General features: G+C 57.9%; 1 protein-coding gene across 5 annotated transcripts in view; it reads right to left on the bottom strand.

Moving 5' to 3' along the window:
• Positions 1 to 19891, bottom strand: part of CPZ (carboxypeptidase Z) — a 28539-nt gene extending 8648 nt beyond the window's left edge. Inside the window, exons 1-7 of one of the 5 annotated variants that reach the window (XM_034951915.3) lie at positions 19641 to 19891; positions 12935 to 12967; positions 10923 to 11297; positions 8229 to 8441; positions 6118 to 6314; positions 5405 to 5566; positions 4878 to 5036 (exon numbers count right to left, since the gene is read on the bottom strand). In XM_034951915.3, coding sequence (XP_034807806.2) covers positions 4878 to 5036; positions 5405 to 5566; positions 6118 to 6314; positions 8229 to 8441; positions 10923 to 11297; positions 12935 to 12967; positions 19641 to 19728 — 1227 coding nt within the window. In that variant the 5' untranslated portion in view covers positions 19729 to 19891. The other 4 variants (XM_034951917.3, XM_034951916.3, XM_063603719.1 and 1 more) reach the window with 4 other exon arrangements.
• Between the last annotated feature and the right edge of the window lie 706 nt (positions 19892 to 20597).

Below are 20597 nucleotides of genomic sequence, written 5' to 3'. Positions count from 1 at the left end.
CCATCAGAGGCTGGGACTCAGCCTGCAGGAAGCCCCTCCCTGACTACCCCACCCTGCAGCTTCCACTGCAGTTGGTAGAGGGACAGAACACAGCTCACAGGATCTGCCACCCTTGACATGTTTGGATGTGTGGCTGGGATCCTGGGTCCCTCCCCACAGGCTTCCCTTCCCAGCCCAGAGCTTCCCCGCATTGTGCCCATCCCCCAGGCAGAGTCCACAGATCCTCCTTTGTGGGGGTTCTGGGCCGTCTGTAAGTCCCAGACTGACCTTGGGCAGAGGCTCCTGGTGGGTCAGGCAGGCGAAGGGCTCACCCTGCATGAGCTCATCAGGGCCCCACCAAGCAGGACAAGTCTGTGCTGAGGAGGGGGCTCCCTCTGTCAGAAAGGAGGAGTGGAGGACACTAGAGGGTGGACAGGCAGGGCCCAGTGAGTGAGTGAGTGAATGAATGAGTGAATGAGTGAGTGAGTGAATGCGTGAGCAAGTGAAAGAGTGAGGGAATGAGTGAATGAGTGAAAGAGTGACTGAGTGAATAAGTGAATGAGTGAGTGAGTGACTGAGTGAGTGAATGAGTGAGTGCTCCAGGCCAGAGTAAAGATCTCTCCCTGGTGGGGGTCATGAGACTCAGACTCCCAGACGTGAGGTTTGGGGTTGGTGAGGAATGGATCCAGCTTCTCAGAAGTGAGGCTGTGCCATCTGGACTCAGTCCCACAGACACAAACCAAGGGCACAAACACAACCCCACTCAGGCCCTGTGGTTCCAGGGTGGCAGACCATGGACCACTATCCTGCCAGCAGCCCCTGCACCTGTGGGTGGGGCAGCATCAGCTCAGGAGTGGCCTGCCCTGCCTCATAGCAGGAAGCCTCAGCGGACTTTCCCATCAAGAATGAATCACATCCAACAAACGGTCCATCTGCCCAGGCCACATCTGCTACATTCTACCTGTGTCCCACCTCTGACCTGCCTTTATCCATCAGCTTGACAGGGTGTAGCCTCGGGGGGTAGGAGGGTGGGACAAGACTCTCCAAAGTCTGCTCCTGACCCAACCCACCATGTCACCCTTTCTACCCACAAGGCCTCCCTGCCCTACAGTCCCGCCTCCCTGCCCTACAGTCCCTCCTCCCTGCCCTTGCCCTGCGGCCTCCCTCCCATCACTGGTCAGTCTCTAAGGCTAAGGCGTGGAAGGTGGCTGCCAACCACCAGTCCCCAAAACCCTGGGTTGCAGGGGCCCAGATCTGGCTAACACAGGCCTGACCTGGGAGGGCAGGTGCAGGACAAGGACATCAGAGGAGCTGTCGGTCCAGAGGCTGGGCGCACATGGGCAAGGAAGAGACACAGATAAATGAAACCAGGCGGGAGCAGGGAAGCTGGGACTGAATGGGGACCCAGAAACACAGGCTGAGGACCGTGGGAAACCCAGCCCACCCAGCTCCTGCCCCAGGAAGCCCTTGGGAAACTGGCTATGCTCATTCCCACAGCAAGCGTTGGCAAAGCCAGAAAGGGCTTGGCAGGCAGGACACAGCATGAGCAGGATTCGGGCAAAGGGGCACGTGTGGAGCAGCAAAAGGCAGCCATGGCCAGCCTGCAGGGCCTTGAACACTGCCCCCAGGCACTGGCTGTCGTCCATAGGGCACCATGGAAGTTTGGTGAAAGGGCACTTTGGCACACCCCAGCCAGCCCCTCTCATGCTCCCCTGCCAAACCCAGGCCTCTCCTGGGACCCTGGTTTCCAGAGATCACTGCCGGCCACAGGGCTGCATGATCACTGCCCGATGATTGATGGCTTGGAAACAGTGTTATTTTCTCTGGCTCTGATGGGTCTCACTGGGGTGAACATCCCCCCGGGGACGTCTTCTCACATCTGGTTCTGAGGCTGAGAGACACTGGGCCAGTGCAGAGGGGATGCCTGCCCTGCCCTGCCAGCTCTGAGGCTGAGACACACTGGGCCTGTGCAGAGGGGGACACCTGCCCAGCCCAGCCATGGCCCCCAAGAGCACAGGGGTGCAAGGCCAGGCCAGAAGTGGAGGCCGCCCAGTCACCTCTGCGGGCACTTGCAGAGGTCTGAGCAGAGAACCAGACACCTCACCCCTTGCACCCTTGGTGTGCACTACCTGCAAGAGTCAATGAATGAATGACTGAGGGAAGGAGTGCGGGAATAAACAAATGAGTGAAAGAATAAGAGTGAGTGAATGAGTTTGTGAGTGAATGAGTGAGAGAATGAGTGAGTGAATGAGTGATGAGTAAATGAGTGAAGAAGTGAGTAAATGAGTGCATGAGTGGATGAATGAATGAATGAGAAAATTAGTGTGTGAATGAATAAGAGAATGAGTGAGTGATGAGTAAATGAGTGAATAAGTGAGTGACAATGAATGATTGAGTGAATGAGCAAGTAGATGAGTGAGGAAGTGAGTCGGTGAGTGAATGAGTGAGTGAGCGAGTGAATAAGTAAGTGAATGAGTGAGTGAATGCATGAGTGAATGGGTGAGTGAATGGGTGAGTTAATGAGAAGTGAGTGAGTGGGTGAGGGAATGAGTGAGTGAATGGGTGAGTGAGTGAATGGGTGAGTGAGTGAATGGGTGAGTGAGTGAATGAGTGAGGGAGTGAGTGAATGGGCGAGTGAATGAGTGAGGGAGTGAAGAAGGGAGTGAGTGAGTGAATGGGTGAATGTATGAGTGGTGGGTGAATGTATGAGTGGTGGGTGAATGTGTGAGTGAATGAGTGAGGGAGGGAGTGAGTGTGTGAGTGAATGGGTGAGTGTATGAGTGAGTGAATGGGTGAGGGAGGGAGTACATGAGTGAATGGGTGAGTGAATGAGTGAGGGAGGGAGGGAGTGAGTGTGTGAGTGAATGGGTGAGTGTATGAGTGAGGGAGTGAATGGGTGAGTGTGTGAGTGAGTGAATGGGTGAGGGAGGGAGTGTGTGAGTGAATGGGTGAGTGTATGAGTGAGGGAGTGAATGGGTGAGTGTATGAGTGAAGGAGTGAATGGGTGAGTGAATGAGGGAGGGAGTGAGTGTGTGAGTGAATGGGTGAGTGTGTGAGTGAGTGAGTGAATGGGGGAGGGAGGGAGTACGTGAGTGAATGGGTGAGTGTATGAGTGAGGGAGTGAATGGGAGAGTGAATGAGTGAGGGAGAGAGTGAGTGTGAGTGAATGGGTGAGTGAGTGAAGGAGAGAATGGGTGGGTGAGTGGGTGAGTGAGTGAATGGATGAGTGAGGGAGTGAGGGAGGGAGGGAGTGAATGGGTGAGTGAGTGAATGGGTGAGTGAAGGAGTGAGTTAGTGAATGATGAACAACTTAAAGAGTGAATGGGTGGAAGAATGAACAAATGCAGGACAAATGCGCCGGTGGCCCAGGTGTTGCTGTCACTGCCCCTGGTCTGCAGAGTGCTCAGCTTGCTCTCCCCATTCCTGCTGGGCCACACCACTCGGCATGGGCCCCTGCACCCGGCTCCCTGGGGCTCCCCTTGGTCTCTGCACCAGGTGGCCTGTGCCTCCAGTGCCCCTCCCTGCCCTGCAGCTGGAAATCTCTACCTCACCTGTGGAGACCTTTTGGGAAACCGCCACCTCAGGGAAGCCCTCCTGAAGTCCCAGACCAGGCTTGGGGTTCCCCACCCCAACATATGCACGTGTGCACATGCACACACAGGCATCCACACACACACGTGCACTCACAGCCCTCCTGCAGCCCTGGCAATCTTCTCCTTGCCAGTTTCTGGCTCCATTTCCCACCCTAGACTGAGGACCCCCAGCGCAGGGACCAGTCCCGTTTGCATTCCCAGTGATGGCCCCAGGACAGGGAGGGGCCAGGTGAGGCAGGGCTGATACCTGAGTGCCAACCAGGGGCCCAGCTATGTGCTCGGCCGGGTGGCCTCAGAAAGGAGAACAAACGATGTGTGACTGCTGCTATGAGGGGCCCGGCACCTGGCACTTGCCCACCCAGGGCCAGTCCCTCTCTCCCTGCTCCTTCCCCCAAACACCAAGGGAAAGTGCAGGGAGGGAGGTGGAGGGCAGGCCTGGCTCTCCACGCGAAGCCTGGGGAGCGACTCTGGGCTATCAAGGGGCCAGGTGGAGGGCAGGCCCAGCCTCCGGTGGAGTGGGGACCACTAGGGGCAGTTCAGGCAGCTAAGCTCCAGGATCCGCAGCTGGGGGATGGGCGCTGGGGGCTGGAAGCTGGAGGCTGGGGCCCACCTCAGATCACAACCCCTCCCTCAGCCTCCGCTTTCTCATCCACAGTGTGGGAACGGACCAACTCCGCGCCCTCCCCCAGCAGGTCGTCCTAAGGTTAGGGTGGGTTGGGAGGGTCCCAGCATCATCACGGGTCTCATCGCCGGCTGCTCTACGAACAGTAGGAGAAACTGAGGCCCGGAAAAGGGAGGGCCTCACCTAATGGCCCAGTGGACGGTGGGACCAGAACTCCTTCCCCATCCGGAGGAGCCCAGCACGTGAGAAGCAAGCACGACCCCCGGGAAGCAGGACGGGCGGGCAGCATGCGCGCTGCAGCACTGCCCTCTGCCGGCGCCTCCCGGAAACGCACCCCTCTGCGGTGGGAAGCACTAGGGACCCCGCCAGGTGCGGGGCGGAGCTCAAAGGAACAGCAGCGCTGAGCCAGGGTCCCCACCCCAGGAGCTCCCAGACGGGGACATGTGAAAGACAGTGCAGCCAGCCTCGGGGAGATCAGGGGAGCGACGGCCCCTGAGGCCACAGACTTCCAGGAGGAAGGGGCTTCCCTGCAGAGCTGGGCCTGGAGCAAGTGGTGCTGACCCGCTCTGAGTAGAGGTTCCTAGGAGCTTTGCCTTCACTGAGATCAGGACTGGAGGGGCACCAGCTCCAAGGGGACCGCGCACACCTCTCCCTCCCCTGCACACACCCGACAGCCCTCTCACCTTCTCATCGGGCGTGGGAGAAAACATCTTCTCCTCCTGGGGGTGCTGGGAGAAGTCGAAGGGGTAGGACACCACCAGGTCGCCCCCATGAAGGCTGGCTGAGAGCACAAAAGGTATGGTCTGCATCCACTTCATGATTGCCTTCGTCTCCGGGGCCACCTGCCGAGGACAGACGAGGCCGCCCTCAGGGCTGGGCTTTCCCACTGGCCCGCAGCCATGCCCTGGGCTTCAGCAGCCCTCTGGGCTCCAGTGGTGCAGACTATTAACGGTCTCTACATCAACGCACCAGCTGGACTCGGCCCCCATTACTGGCCCCCTGTGGGGATCTAGGCGTTTCCAACGTGAATCTCTGAATCTCACCAACACCCCAGCAAGGAGGTGTTCCCATTTCACAGACAGGTAACTGAGGCAGGGAGGGAGCACCAGGCTCTCCTGTCCCCAGGGAAGGACAACTCCAGAGAGCCTGGAATAACTAGGGACCCCTGGATGCCTTGGTGGAGACCAGCATGGGCAGCGGCGGCTCCTACCTTACCCCACCAGTAGTGCTGGGGGATGGGGATGTGGTCGCTGCGTGCGCCGCGGGTCTCCGCCAGCCGGTAGTACTCGGACGTCAGGTCCGGGAAATTTCGGTTCAGATCCAGGTTCTGCGCGTTCTGCCTCCCGCTCGTCCACCCGTTGTAGCCGGCACCCTGAAAACATGGCCAACCCCCGACTGGGTGGGGTCAGCACACCCCACCCTCCTCCTTCCAGATGGGTCTCACGCTGGGCTGAGGGTCAAGGCCAGGGGCTGCGGTTTCCCCAGGCTTTATGTGATGAGCTTGGGGGCATGCCTGACCCTTGGCCTCCTCTCCACCCCGGGGCTCCTTGCTGATGCCACAGCCTTGGGGCCTTCCCTGGCTGCTCCCCCTGAGTGGGGCGCCCTCGACAGTCACCTGCTCTGCTCGTTGCCCACCTCCCCGAGAGCTACCCTGACCCCCCGCTGACACACACGGGCACCATCGACTCCCTTTCCATCATTTTCCTCTATCACACGCATCACCTTTTGAATTCACCTAGAATTCTCAGTGCCTTCCTTCTCCCCGGCCCCTGAAGCAGGGGTTTGCCAGTATCGACACCTGCTGAATGCTCCTCTCCTAGAGAGGCAGGAACGAAGCACCACTAGGATAAACTACTCATAAATGGATGAATGAGGGGGTGGTTCGGGTGGTGGCCCACAGGATCCAGGCATCTGGGCGCTCACCTCGGCAGCTGCCACCTCATAGCCGTCAGGGTTCATGGAGGGCAGCAGGTGGATGCGGGTGGTGTTGAGCAGGCGCTGGATGCGGGGGTTACCAAGCAGGTACTCAGAGCACAGATACTGGGCTAGGTAGATGAGCATCTCCCGGCCCGCCACCTCGTTGCCGTGAATGTTGCCAATGAGCTTCACCTCGGGCTCCACTGGGGGCAAATACAGAGACTTGGGGCATCATCTCAAAGCCGGGGGTCCCCAAAGGCATGAGGCCCCCCCACTCAGCAAGGATGACCAGATGGGCTGGGACCAATTCATACTTGTTTTGACTCAAGAATCTCTGTATATAATGAGGTCTCATCAAGGTCATCACTTTTGTTAAGCTCGTTTTTTATGCCTAGCCAGAATTCTTAGTTAGCATAACTCAAGAATATGAATAATATATGTTATCATTGATTCATGCAAATTTAACTGATGGTCTCTCTTCACGTTTGTGTAATAAGTCAAAGTGCACATTGGTACTTAGCTGGGAAGGTGGTTGGCCCTTGAGTGGATGAATGGATGGGTGAATGGATGGATGGGTGATGGATGGATGGATGGAAGGATGGATGGATGGATATATCAATGATGGATGGATGGATGGATGGATGGATAGATGAATAATGGCTGGCTGGATTGATGGATGAATAGATGATGGATGGATGGCTGGATGGATAGAGATATCAATGATGGATGAAAGGATAGATGGATAAATCAATGATGGATGGATGAGTGAATAATGGCTGGATGAAATAATGCATAAATTGATGCATGAATGGATGGATGGATGATGGATGGATGGGTGTGTAAATAAATGGATGGATGGATGAGTGGATGGATGCATGGATGTATGAATGAATGGGTGGATGATGGATGGATGTGTAATGGCTGAATGAATAAATGGATGGATGGATGGATGGATGCATAAATGATGGATGGATGGATGGATGGATAAATGAATGGACTATAGGAAGAAGAGTGGACCAGGCCCCATGGCCTTACTGGCTGTGTGACTGCAGGCAAGTCACTCCTCCTCTCTAAGCCTCGCATTTGCTCCCCTGGAAAATGATGTCTCCCTCCCCAGCTGTGTGTGGCCCAGGGACATCCAGGGATGAGAGGAAACATCCGTGTTCCTCGGATGCCACATCCCGGGATATAAATGACCTGGGAGCTTTCTGCGCTGGTTACCTCCCTTGGCCTTCTGCACAGGGGCACCTCTTGCCCTCAAATTCCAGTGCTGTAGGGAGAGCCTCTGCCTCCTGCCCAGAGCATGTTACAGTTGGAGAGGGAACATAGTGAGCCTTGGGGGCCAGGGTGTGGCCAGGTGGCCTCTGGCCCCTGGTAAGAGATAGAGCCTTTGGGCTCATGGTGTTCATGCTGCCCAGACCAGTAGGATGAAGACTGGCTGAGGCTGCCAGCACTGAAAAGGCCCTGAGTCCATAAACAAAGAGCAGGTGCATTTTTCAGTAACTGGTGATGACCAAGGGTCAAATGGAGGCTGCTTCTAAAATAATCGATTCTGTTTGAGTAGGGAGGCCAAGCTGGGTGGATCACTTGAGGTCAGGAGTTCGAGACCAGCCTGGCCAACATGGTGAAACCCCTGTCTCTACTAAAAATACAAAAATTGGCCTGGTGTGGTGGCCCATGCCTGGAGTCCCGGCTACTTGGGAGGCTGAGGCAGGAGAATTGCTTGAACCCAGGAGGCAGAGGTTGCAGTGAGCCAAGATCATGCCACTGCACTCCAGCCTGGGCAACAAGAGCAAAACTCTGTCTCAAAAAAATAAAATAAAATTTCTTGTTTGTTTTATGTCTTTTCAGCCACTAGATCAATGTCTCCATTATTATGAAATAACCTAGTCTGCCACCCTAAATTTTGAAGTAAGATGGATATCTGGAAAAATTCTTCTTTATACATATAGTGGTTGCACATGCCCAGCGGGACGTGGCGTGCACCAAGCAGCTCCCTGAGGCCCCCAGCTGTGCCCAGGACCCCAAACACCCCACCAACTTGTGCACCCGAAGGTGGAGCGGCCCAAGCCCTTTCCCGAAACGGGGCCAGGCCAGGCCCTCCCAAGGGCACTCACTCAGCTCGTGCTGGCCGGGGCGGCTGGAGAACTCAATGACCAGCAGCTCCCTGCCGTCGAAGCTGCGCCCGATGCTGTAGGTCCTGGCCACGTGGGCGCAGCGGGAGGCTGTCCGCCTCAGCACACGCACCATCTGGGCGTAGGAGTGGTGGCTGAAGCGGATGAAGGTGGGCGGCAGCCCTGAGGGCAGTGCCTCGTCAGCCTCCAGGCCTCCTGGGGGAGCAGTGGGGGGGCTCAGTCAGTGTCAGGCCCCCAGGCTTCCTACCACTGCCTGGGAACGCTGACCACACACAGCACCCTTAGTCCCCCTCTGCACGACAGCCATGCTTGGACATCTCTATCTTTAATTAGAGTTCCCTCTGCAGTGCCTACAACGATATCTAAGCCAAACGGCACCTGAGGTATGTACACAGCACAGCGCCATGGTTCCTAACGTGACTGTGAATAAACATACTATGGGGCCACTGTGGGAAGTTCCTAAAATACGGAGCAGGACAACAGAAAGGAAAAGAGATATATGGGGTCCTGGACCCCCCAAGGCAAACCCCTGCTGGGTGTGCAGAAGGGATTTTCCTGGGTGTGTTTTCCATGACAGTGGCGCTCAGGCAGTTCAGTATTCTGCTTCATTTGCTTGGCTAATGGTGGAAACAGGAAGGCTCCTTGTGGTGCCCCCTCCGGCTGCTGTGAGGCTTCCCAGTGTTTCTGTTACAACCTCATCGGTACAACAGTGAGTGCCTGTCCAGGAAGGAAACAGAAAGGGGGGCTCTGGGAAGGACTTGGGGCAGGAAGAAAAAAGGGGGCTGGGGAAGAGGGAGGGGTTCTGGAACTAGAATACGAACGTCTCTACACCACATACGCACCAGCTTCCCCACCATCCTGTCATCCACTAGAACAGAGGTGCCCTGAGGGCCACCCCGGTGACGCTCAGCTCCCTCCACCCCGCCAGGGGCTTTGCAGCAGTCAGGCCCACAGGAGCAGGACGCAGGTGCCCGCAGGCTGTTCCTGGGTCCACAGAGAGTTAATGTGCTCCTCTAAGCTTCTCCTTGCCCTGTGGTTTTGCTTCTGCTCAAAACGGTTCTCCAGGGGAAAGACTAGCAGAGGAAGCCGGCAATTTGGCGGTAGAGATGCCCAAAATAATCTCCAACCGACTCCTTGGGCTTTCCCAGGGCTGTGGGCTTGGCTTCCTTCCTCGCCTCCCTGGCCTCCCACAGGCAGCTCCACCGCCTCTACAGGGACTGAGCTCTGCAGACAGACGGCTCCCACCTGCTGGCAAAGGGTACCCCCCCTACCGCTGCATCGCATGGGAGCCCAGGGTCCACCCTTCTCAGATTGGGAGCCAGAGGCTGCAAGACGTGCCAGGTTCAGCCCTGAGCACCTGACATAGCCCGGAACCCAGGGCTTGCTGGAGCCCGGCCCAGGTGTTTGTCTGCCTTCCTTCTCCTGCCCTCCTCAATGTCCCAGCACAAAGCCACATGTACAGTGGGTGCTCGGTAGCTGTTTGACAAATGGCCAAATCCATCCCTCCATCCGCGACGGGCTTGGGCCACTCCAGCTAAAGACCCCACTGCTGTCACCCTTCCCGAGGCTCCACTTCCTCTTCCATGGAGCAAGGCTGTCTTGAGACTCGCGTGAGCTAGCACATGTGTGGCACCCGCAGTCAGATCCTCTGAACCCAATCATGAGCGGACACTGCCCTGCACAGTTGAATGTGGCACACACTGGCCCTAGGCTCTTCAAAGACAGGTTCAGACTCATTCAAATGCGATGAAACGCCCACATCCAGGCCTCAGTGGCAAGAGCCACATCCCAAGACTTGGGGGCCACATGCGGCCAGTGGTAACTGTCTTGGACAGCACAGAATAGAACATTTCTTTTACACAGAAAGGTCTAATGGGCCAGGGCTGCTGCAGATCATGCAGGGTCTCTGGTGGACACCGACTCGTGAGACAACAGACACAGGGGGCTCCATGCAGGGCCCCCAACCAGCCCCGCTGCCAAGTGGCCCTCTGGCACCTCTTTGCGCACCTCAGAGACACGTGGCCCATGGTGGCCCAGGCTTGCCCACTCCCCCTCCACCGTTTTATCTGCAAGAGACACCAAAGCATTTCTCCACAGCTCCTCTCCCTCCTTGAGCCCACAGGGCGGTGCAGACCCTGCCTGGAGGAGTCACTCCAGGCCAAACCCTCTGTGTGATCTTCCAGGCCCAGCGATGAGCAATCGTGAAGCTTTGCCCGCCAGACCTCCCGGGGGATGTAAATGTCCCACCCCCCCCTTGACCAGGGGTAAGCACTGTAGTTCTGGAGGGTCTGTGGCTGAGGACTGGACCCCCAGGGCCAGCCCTGCACTCTGAGCCCAGGCTCCCCCACACGAGGCCTGCTCACTGCACCCTGGGCGGGGGCACTGCCCCCACTTGGACTCAGCACACTTCCACCCCAGCCTGCCTCTAAGGGGCTGGAGAGTTCTGCTAGGGGGGCCCTGGGCAGCGAGAGGATCCTCCATCTGCACTGAGCCCCCGACCCTGCCTGGCACCCTTTTGTGGGGAACATGCTGCCTCGGGGAGCAGCCCCGCCCTCTACCAATGCCTGCACCGTCACTGTCGACGGAAAAGCCCTCAAGTTCCTTCCAGTGTGGCTCTTGGTCCTCCTTGACCACCTGGACCCCATGACCACACAGGCCCCCGCCACTTTCCCTTACCCCGAAGCTTCTCCAGCGGGTCGTAGCAGCCCTCGTCCTCTCTCGTGAAGTAGCGGTGGCAGTCGAGGAAGTAGGGCCAGGCCATGTCAATGGCGTCGAAGGCGGGCTGGCAGACCTCCCGCAGGCCCTCGCAGATGTGCCGGCAGGGTCTGCGCACCCAGCCGCCCTCACACCGGGGGGCCAGCACAGCACAGCCCAGCAGCCGCAGGTCCGGGTTGCATTGGCCTTCCAGGAGCTGGTGTAGAACGCTCAGCAGGATGTACTCGGAGCTGGCCTCCACCACCTCCCACGACCGGTGCTGAAGCAGGTTGGGGAAGGTGGTGTGGTTGTAGGCGGCATCGCTGCAGGTCCTGAGCTGCAGGTCCATGCAGGTGGCTGGGGAGGCAGGGTTGGCAGGTCAGTCCCTCCCGCAGTGGCCCTGACCGTCACGCGTCAGACATTTACGTAGGGGACCCCATGCAGGGCCAGGGCCTGCAGGGAGGGGCACCCACGGTCTGGCAGGGGAGGACCAGGACAACAGCTACTGTGCAGGAATCAGAGCCTGTGAGAGACCAGAGGAGGAGCCTAAGACCAACCAGATTCAACTACCCACCAGCAAGCCAGCCGCAGCAGGCTGCCCTGAGCCTCAGCGTCTCCATCTGCAAAGCAGCTGTGCCACACAAGGGCCCGTGAAGGCAGCCAGCTGATGCTGCATTAGGCAGGGACAGGCACAGACCACCCAGGAGCCACAGCCGCAGCACAAAGACGTCCCAAAAGACACATCCTGCTTTGGGTGTCTAGTGTCTTTGGGGACCCTAATGGGTCAGTTGGGGCTCAGGACTTGGATGAGAAGTGGGTAATGACAGATGCGGCTCAGCCAGCTCATCTTTGCTCTGCAGCTCGCAGGGATGCCGTAAGCCCAGGCAGAGGGTAGGGTCCTCACTGTTGCTGGGCACCTTCCTGCTTCCTCATCACAGCTGTTTGTTTAGCTCCAAAAGCCCCATCTCTAAGGCCCTCATCGGCCTAGCAGGGCCCTCCAGCCCCGTCGGGAGCTGACTGTGTCCCCGCAGCCGCTGGCTCCACGCTCGCACCCCCAGGTGGCCTTCTCCTCTTTTCCTCAGCTGGACTTTCCCGATGTGGCATCGCATAGGACAAGTCATGACATTTTGCCACGTCTCATGTGAAAGTCTAGAAAGGACAGGATTCTTTCTGCCTCACATTGCCCTGCTCACCACATTTTACAGCCAGGCAAGGTGGCTAACGCCTGTAATCCCAGCACTTTGGGAGGCTGAGATGCGAGGATCACTTGAGGCCAGGAGTTTGAGACCAGCCTGGGTAACACAGCAAGACCTCCATCTCTAAAAATAAAAATAAATAAATAAAAAATAAAATAAAATAGACATTTTACATATGTCATTGACTTGGTACCCAGAATTTTTTTTCTGATATTTTGAAAGCCTCCACTTAGAATATACCAGATGCCCAAATCCGTCAGGAGGCGACAAAGAAATGTTTGCCCCTTTCAGGGAAAAAGCCCTGTCCTCAGCCCTGACCTGAGCACTTCACATTGGTTGGCTCCCACGTCACTTTTGAAACCATCTCACAAGATTCGTTCAGCACTCCTCCTGTCACAAGGAGGAAATCGGGGCCTGGCGGGGGAGGTGACTCACCCAAACCCCAGACTCAGCAGGGGCCCGGCACAGAGCCAGTGACCATGAAATGCATGTGGACAAGGCCCAAATGCAGGACGTGTGACTGCAGTGGGGACTGGAGAGGGATGGAGAGGACATCTCTGCAGGGGCTGGGGTGGGCATAGCCCGGTGGGAAGCCGGTGCACCTTTTCCTGGCTGGTCTTTTTTTGTTGTGTCTAATTTTTCTCTGGCTGTTTACGAGGGGGTTCTGGTTTGATTAATGGGCTGTGTTATCCATTACCCACTTCTGAAATCACGGATTCAGCTGCCTAAAGTGCTCTGACAGTGTGGGTGCTGCAGCCCTCCTACAGAACAGAAGCCAGGGAGGTCCCGGTACTGTACCGCTGTCTGCAGCTGGTGGCCTGTGGCATTCACCTGGAAAGAGAGACATGGCACTGTTAGGGACCTGCCTCGCCATCCTTCACTCACCGGGCAACACATGGCCAGGGCCCTGAGTGCAGGTAGGGACCAGCCCGGGCCACCCTCTGCCAGCTCCATCTCATGGAGTCTTCACAGCAGCCCCTGAGGCAGACACCACAGTCACCCCCATTTCCCAGGCATTAAAGCTGCGTCTGAGAGGTCACATGACCTGCCTAAGGACAGACAGGCAGCAGCGGGCGTCAGTGGCATCCATCTGGCTCGAAGCCCGGGGCTGGGCCATGGTGCCCACAAGCCTGATGTCCAGGACAGAAGAGCCCTGAGGTGGCATCTGTGAGTGCTGGGGCACAAGTACCTCTACTGTGGCCAATCTCAAGCCTCCCACCGTAAGCCGCTGAGTCCTCAGAAGATTCCAAAAGTGTTAATAGTCAGCCCCCGGAGCCCTCACCAGCAGGCACTGCTGCACCCAGACCCGGGCCCCTCCCAGAGTCAGCCACGCAGGCTCCGTGCCCCCAAGGACACCACCAGGGTGTGGCCTCTCCCCATTTCCTGAATCAGGGGCCCTCTTCCAAGAACAAAGGATCAACACACAAAACCATCCTCACAATCGTGGGGTTTCGAGGGCCCTTTCTGAAGCCCAGACATGTGAACCCAACAGTAAGGCCTCTGAGAAGGCCAAACACAGCCAACCCTAAGCAATGCTGGCTGCTAAGGGCCTTGTATGAAGTGGGACCCAAGGCTCTGTGTGCATCAGGCAGCGAGAACGCATCCAAGGCGGGGAAGCCGGCATCAGATTTAAAACCCGGCTAGTGCTGGGACGGGCCCATGCCGGAGTCCACCTGGCCAGAGAGGGGGCAGGCTGGGCAGTGGGAGCAGCAGGAACCCGGAGAAGGGGACGTGACCCACAGGCAGGACGTGTGGAGTGGGTGCAGGGGGCCAGGGAGAAGGGGGCAAGCAGGCTGGAGCAGAGGAAAAGGCCTGCCTGCCTGGCTGTGACTTCACCTCTAGCCAAAACCTGGGACAGAACCTTGAGGCCAGGAGAGTGCAGGCCGCTTTTCGGAGCTCACCCTAGGATCTAGGGGCTGTGAAAACTTGGCTGAGCATATGGCAACTCTCCAAAGGTCAGAGAGACCTGGGCTGCTCTGTGGCCAAGCAGCTCCCACCCTCGGGAACCTCCTGGGACTCGGTTTCCCCACTGGGGACTGGGCAACCACAGTCCTGGATCCCTACACCATTCAGCTCACAAAGCTCTTGTGGGATAGGGACGTTTAGGGCACTAGTCCTCCACCAGGCACTCCTAGGACAGCTCCCATTTCCATTCTCATCACAGATGACAAAAGAGGTCCACACAGCGCTCTCCGGGCATGGAACAGGCGTGTGCGGGCGGCCCTGGGGAAGACGCGGCTGCCCTTGGGCTCACTGACCCTCCCTGTCCAAGCTGGCAGGGAACATGGACTATGAACCACAAGGGCTGTGGAGGGCAGGGAAGATGCCCAGCCCCAGACCACCGGGCCCAGGTGCCAACCGCCACATCACAGCCGGGGGCCCCGGGCAAGCGGCTCTTTTGTGTCTCCATTTCCCCCATTTCACATGGGTTCATTATAATCATTTTGTAGGAATACTGTGAGATGAGACAACCTATGATCCGAGCCCAGCACATGATCTTCCGGGGGGAAGAGGCTCCATCAGCCACAGTGTGCATCATTCCTGCGATGGTTTCAGAACAACCCGGAGACAAGCTGCAGGAGCCCTGCCGTGCTGAGTGTGGGAGAGCAGCAGGCAAGGGCACTGTTTTCCTAAAGCACCTGGGAGTGGGGTGGCCCTAACCCAAGAGGGGTGCTGCAGTGTGCCCACCTGCCCGTCCATGCCCGCGGACGCCCACAACGCGCGCTGGGATGAGCACAGAGGAGCTTGAGTCCCCCTGGATGACTGTCACGGGCCTGTGGGCGTGAGACTGTCCAGACACCCTCCCTGGCACCCTCACGTGACTCCCAGGCCTTCATGGTCCAGACAGAGCGTCCCCAGACTCCACCAATCTGCAGCATAAAGGAGGCATGACAGCTTGAACTTTAGGAAAAAAGGAATGAAAAAAAAGCTGGTCTGGGATTCTGCTTGAAATACTGTGCCCTCACCCGCCTGTCGGTGTGGCTAAAGACAACTGGGTGATGTTGGGAAGAGCAGATAAAAGGCTGGCATCCACACAGGGCCCTGTGTGAGCACCCATCCTGTGCAGGGCCCTGAGCGAGCACCAGTGTGCAAAGCTGGCCACCAGTGAGGCCACTCTGGCAGCAGGGTTTGCACTCAGCTGACCCGTGGTCTCGTCCTGCACTGAGCTTGGACCGAGGCAGATGCTACAGCACAGTCAACTCAAGGGTCAAGGTGATCTCAGCCCAGCACCCCTGCTCCACTCCCTGGGTACCCATCACAAGGCTCTGACGGTGCCCGGCTGGCACTGAGCGTGGCCTGGCCCTGAGCTGGCGAGCCTGGGTGAACCTGGAACTTTGTTTATTCACTCAGCAGACATGAGCGACTGGAAGAACTAACTTTGACTTGACCCTGGGGCCTCTGCTGGCCTCAGGGAGCTGCAAGGTGAGGTGTCCATCCCTGCACCTGCTCCTCCAAAGCCACCAAGCGCCCACACAAGTGACTGGACCATCACACAGGGACTGGACAGGCGATCCTTCCTGGCTTCCTGTGGCTTCCAGTCTCCCTTGTTCACAGATGAGGGCACTAAGACTCCAGGATGAACCACTGCCCGTGCCTCAGTTTCCTCATGTGTAGATTGGGATAAGGATCACGTCTACCTCATAGGGCTGTTGGAGGATCCATCAAGATTAATACAACAGGAGGGTGAGGTGCCCAGTGAATGCTCAATACACAGAGGCTTGGGGCATATCGTGGGCAGGAGCAGGACTATCCCCTGTGACCCCCCAACAAGCCGTGCAGCCCCATCGGGGTTTCCCAAGGGGCAGGAAGAGTGTCTGCTGGCTGGGTCACCCCCACTTCCACTGGCCGCCATGTGCAAGGCACAGAGAGGGGTGGGTTTGTTTGCCAGGGCTGCCCTAGCAAAGCGCCCACCATGCTTAGGTTAAATCAACAACAGCCAGGTGCAGTGGCCCACACCTGTAATCCCAGCACTTTGGGAGGCCGAGGCGGGTGGATCACGAGGTCAGGAGTTCAAGACCAGCCTGGCCAACATGGTGAAACCCCGTCTCTACTAAAAATACAAAAATTAGCCGGGCATGGTGGCACACACCTGTAGTCCCAGCTACTCGGGAGCCTGAGGTGGGAGAATCACTTGAACCTGGGAGGTGGAGGTTGCAGTGAGCCATGATCACACCACTGCTCTCCAGCCTGGGTGACAGACAGAGACTCTGTCTTGAAAAAAAAAAGCAACAACAGTTCAGAGCCCTGGAGGCTGAAAGTCTGCAGGTCTGCAGGGCCGCACTCCCTCTCAAGGCTCTAAGGGAAGAACTCTCCCGCCCTCCCGGCTCCTGGTGGCCCCAGGTACTCCTTGGCTCGTGGCCACAGCACTCCAGTCCCTGCCTCTGTTGTCATGTGTGAACTTTGTCCCTGTGTCTGTCTCTGCCCAAATCTCCCTCTTCTTCTAGGGATACCAGTTATTGGCTTAGGGCCTGCCCTAATCCCTGTCATGTGTGAACTTTGTCCCTGTGTCTGTCTCTGCCCCTCTTCTTCTAGGGATACCAGTTATTGGCTTAGGGCCTGCCCTAATCCGGTGTGGCCTCATCTGACTCAGATTTCATCCACAAAGGCCTTGTTTCCAAGTACGCTCCCATTCACAGGTGCCAGGGATTACATCATCAGTATGTCTTTTCTGGAAAACACAATTCTTCCCCCAACAATCAGCAAGCCCCAGTGGGTGCTGCTGTGGCCACAAGAGAGTCAGGATGGTCTGGGAGGAGCCCTCAGGGGCTGCAACTGCCCCAAGACCACACAGCTACTCCCATGATGTGGCTGGGCCTTTGCCAGCTGGCTTGGCCTCCGTAGGCCTCTGGTTTTGCCCCTTACCACACGGGGGTGGGCCTGCTGACCCAAAGCCCACCCTCTGCCTCTCCCAGGCCGCACCTGCCCTGGCAGCCACAGAGCAAAGCCAGGACGACTGTGGCTGGTTAGACTATTCACCATTGCTTCCCCACCCCAACCACCGTGGGACACAGACATCCCCGGATCCCCCTGCAGACTTGCAAACGCACAGTGGGGTGAAAGCCTGTGCCCCTAGAAGGCTCTCAAGCCATGGTCTCCAGTACAGCAGCCACGAGCCACACATGGCCACTGAGCCCTTCACATGTGGCAAGATCAAACCAATATATGCGATGTGTGAAATGCACACCAAATTTCAGACTTAGTACTAAAAACAGTGTGTTTCATTAATAATTTTTACATGAATGCCAAAATGCTGGAATATTTTGGACATATTGGGTTAAATAGAATCTGTTATAGGCCAGGCGCGGTGGCTCACGCCTGTAATCCCAGCACTTTGGGAGGCCAAGGCGGGTGGATCACGAGGTCAGGAGATCGAGACCATCCTGGCCAACACGGTGAAACCCCGTCTCTACTAAAACTACAAAAAATTAGTTGGGCATGGTGGCAGATGCCTATAGTCCCAGCTACTCGGGAGGCTGAGCCAGGAGAATGGCGTGAACCCGGGAGGTGGAGCTTGCAGTGAGCTGAGATCGCGCAACTGCACTCCAGCCTGGGCGACAGAGCGAAACTCCATCTCAAAAAAAAAAAAAAAAAAAAAAAGAATTTGTTATTAAAATCAGTTTCACCTGTTTCTGTTACCTCATTAGTGTGGCTACTAGAAAATATAAAATTCTGTGCATGGATGGCTTTGTGTTTCTGTTGGACAGCACTGGTCTGAAAGCGGCTTTTGAAATAGTTCTAAGCCTCTTAACCACGAGGTGGCAGCATTTCTTCAACAGGGGAGTGACAGCCCGTCAGTCCTCCCCCTCCTAAACTGACCAGTGGCTGTGCCTGGGTCAGGGATGAGACCTGAATGAGGTCAGAGAGGTCAGGCCATCTGCCCAGGTCAACAGCAGAGTCGAGGAGTCAGAATCTGAATCCCAGACCCTAGGACATGAAAATTACCTCTGTCCCCAGGCTCCAGTGAGGACAGGGAATCTTCCACCAGGGAAGGGTGAGGCAGAGAGGAGAGAGCACCAGGCTTGCTCTGAGCAAGACCCAGATGGCGAGACAGGGACATGGCAGCCCGGGGTGTGGGACCTGCACTGCAGCTGACCGGCTCTGCCCACTTCTGCCTGTGGGCTAGAAACGTCCTTGACTTCCACACTCGTCCATAAGAGGGGAGACTGGACTGGGGGATGAGTGATTTCTCCCAGAAACACTTGCCGATGCCACGGCTGTGCTCAGCACCTGCCAGGGACAGAGACCAGCCCATGCATCCTGCTGGGTGAGGACAGGGCAGTCTGTGCATCCTGCTGGGTGAGGACAGGGTGGTCTGTGCTGCCTGCGTGCAGAGGAGGAGGCTGCATTTCTTCCTGGGAAAGGGCAGGTCAGGAGAGCTTCCTGGAGGAGGGGGCTGTGGTCTCCAACAAGCCTATGATTCTAGATACTGTCTGGGCTCTCAGGGGCCAAGGGGAGGCCCACCCACAACACGGCACAAGCTCCAGCAGCACCCCACCTGCACACCTGCATGAGCACACACGCAGCGGGTAGAAAAGAGCCCAGAGGTAAGGCGAGGAGCAGAGGTGGGAGGAAAATCCAGGCATCAACAGGACGGAAAGGAAAAGTGTCGACACAGCGCACTGGGGTGGGGTATCGTGGTCCTGGCACATCCACTCGCAGGGCTCAGGCAGTTCTCAGGTATCCACAAACCCCAGAGAACAAGCGATTCAGAACCTGACACCCTGCACCCTTGAACCCACACACGGCCCCACTCCCGCAGGAGCCCAGATGTCTGCTTCTGATGAGAGTCCCGAGCACAGTTGGCTAGATGCACCCCCACACCTGGAGAGGCCGTGAGGCCAGACGGGAACCCAGGATCCAGCCCCCAGCCTCTACCTTCCTGCTCCCCACCCCCGCTGCACACCCCTTGGGTGAGGTCGTGCGGGCAGACCTCCCAGAGGATCCCTGCGTCCCTTCCCTCTCCGGGCCCCAGATCCCTCCAGGGGGCCCACGCCCCCTCCCAGCCCTTAGGGCCACTTCCGGAGACTTGCTGTCCACATCACAGCCCCAGCTGGGAGGGAGGGGTCAAGAGTTTGCCACAGCCCAGAGAGACTGTCCCGTTCCTGGAAAGACCCGGGGAACTTGGATGGCCTCTCACCCTGCAAAGTCCTGGCACCTGCTCCCTCGAACCCACCTGCAGGGCGCCCCTGCTGCTGTGTCCGACAGGAAAAAGATCTCACCCCCCGGCCCAGGCGTGGTGACCCTCTGCTGCCTGGGGTCCCGGCCTGGATGCCGTAGAGAGCCTCCCTGGTGTCCCCGTCCAGGGGAGAGGTCACCCTACCAGTCCCAGGCCACATACTGCCCACTTTGGAGACGTTCTCGCCAGGACCATAGGCGCGTGACCTACTGGAAGAAAGGTCCCGGGCCCCTGGGAAGCGACGGATCACACTCCCCAGAGGTTGCAGGGTGGAGGTTGCAGGGTGGAGGTTGCAGGGTGGAGGGTGGGGGCAGGGGACGGCCTTACCGGCGGGGTTCCGCTCAAACTCGCACCCCGGCCGGGCAGCGGCGACGACCAGGACTGTAAGGAGCAGCAGCGGCGGCGGGGGCGGCATGGTGGGGCGGCGGACCTTGGACGGCCGGCGCAGTGATGTGGCACTCGGGCCGCGCGGGGCCGGGGCTCTGCGCTCGCTGGGCTCCCGCCCCCGGCGCAGGGAGGGCGCCCCAAACGCAAATGCCGGAGTCGGGTTACAGTGGGCAGCGCCAGAAGCTAGAGAGAGGATGCCGCTGGGGGAGGAGGAGGGGCAGGACAGCAGATAAAGGCCCCTGCCTGCCCCGGGCGGAGTGCCCCGCCCCGTCCAAAGGGCTCCCCGCCCCTCCTTGGGCCTCAGTTTCCCCATCTGCCACCTGAGTGCACTGTGGAGCTGGTATGCAGATTCCCTGCTGATCCTGCCTAAAACCCCTGGTCCCCTGCACAGGCTGCGTCTGCGGGTGAATGCGGGTTCTGGCTGCAGCGCTGACCCCAGCAGACCAGGGCCTGTCAGGTGAGGAAAGTGAAGGCATGTCCCCACCTTTTGACACTTGTCCCCTGTGTGGATGAGGGGAGGGGGCTTTGCTGGGTGGCTGGACCTTTAGGAGCCATTTGTCACATGGGTTCCTTTGCCAGCTATACCAGTGCACCAGTAGCAGTCCCCAGAGCCAGCTGCCACTCAGCCAGCCCTGAGACTTAGGACAAGCCCCTTCACCCAGAGGCTGGGGTAATGGAGACAGTACTCACTGTGGCCCCAACTCATTGCTGGCACCCAGCAGGTGCTGCTTCCTGCAGGTCATCTGCTCAAAGATGCCCATTTCAATACCCCCCGGGATCTGGGGCGTCTGGTGCTCAACCTTGCCCTCTCTCTGCCTGGACTCAGCTGGGTCCTTCCAGAAGCACCTCTGACTGCCCCGGCCAGCCTCCGGGGCCACGGTCTTTGACTTCCCTGTC

This window comes from Pan paniscus, chromosome 3 (assembly GCF_029289425.2).
Source record: "Pan paniscus chromosome 3, NHGRI_mPanPan1-v2.0_pri, whole genome shotgun sequence".
Taxonomy (NCBI): Eukaryota; Metazoa; Chordata; class Mammalia; order Primates; family Hominidae; genus Pan; species Pan paniscus.
Note: the sequence above shows the minus strand (reverse complement) of the source record. Positions and strands in the feature narration are given on the sequence as shown.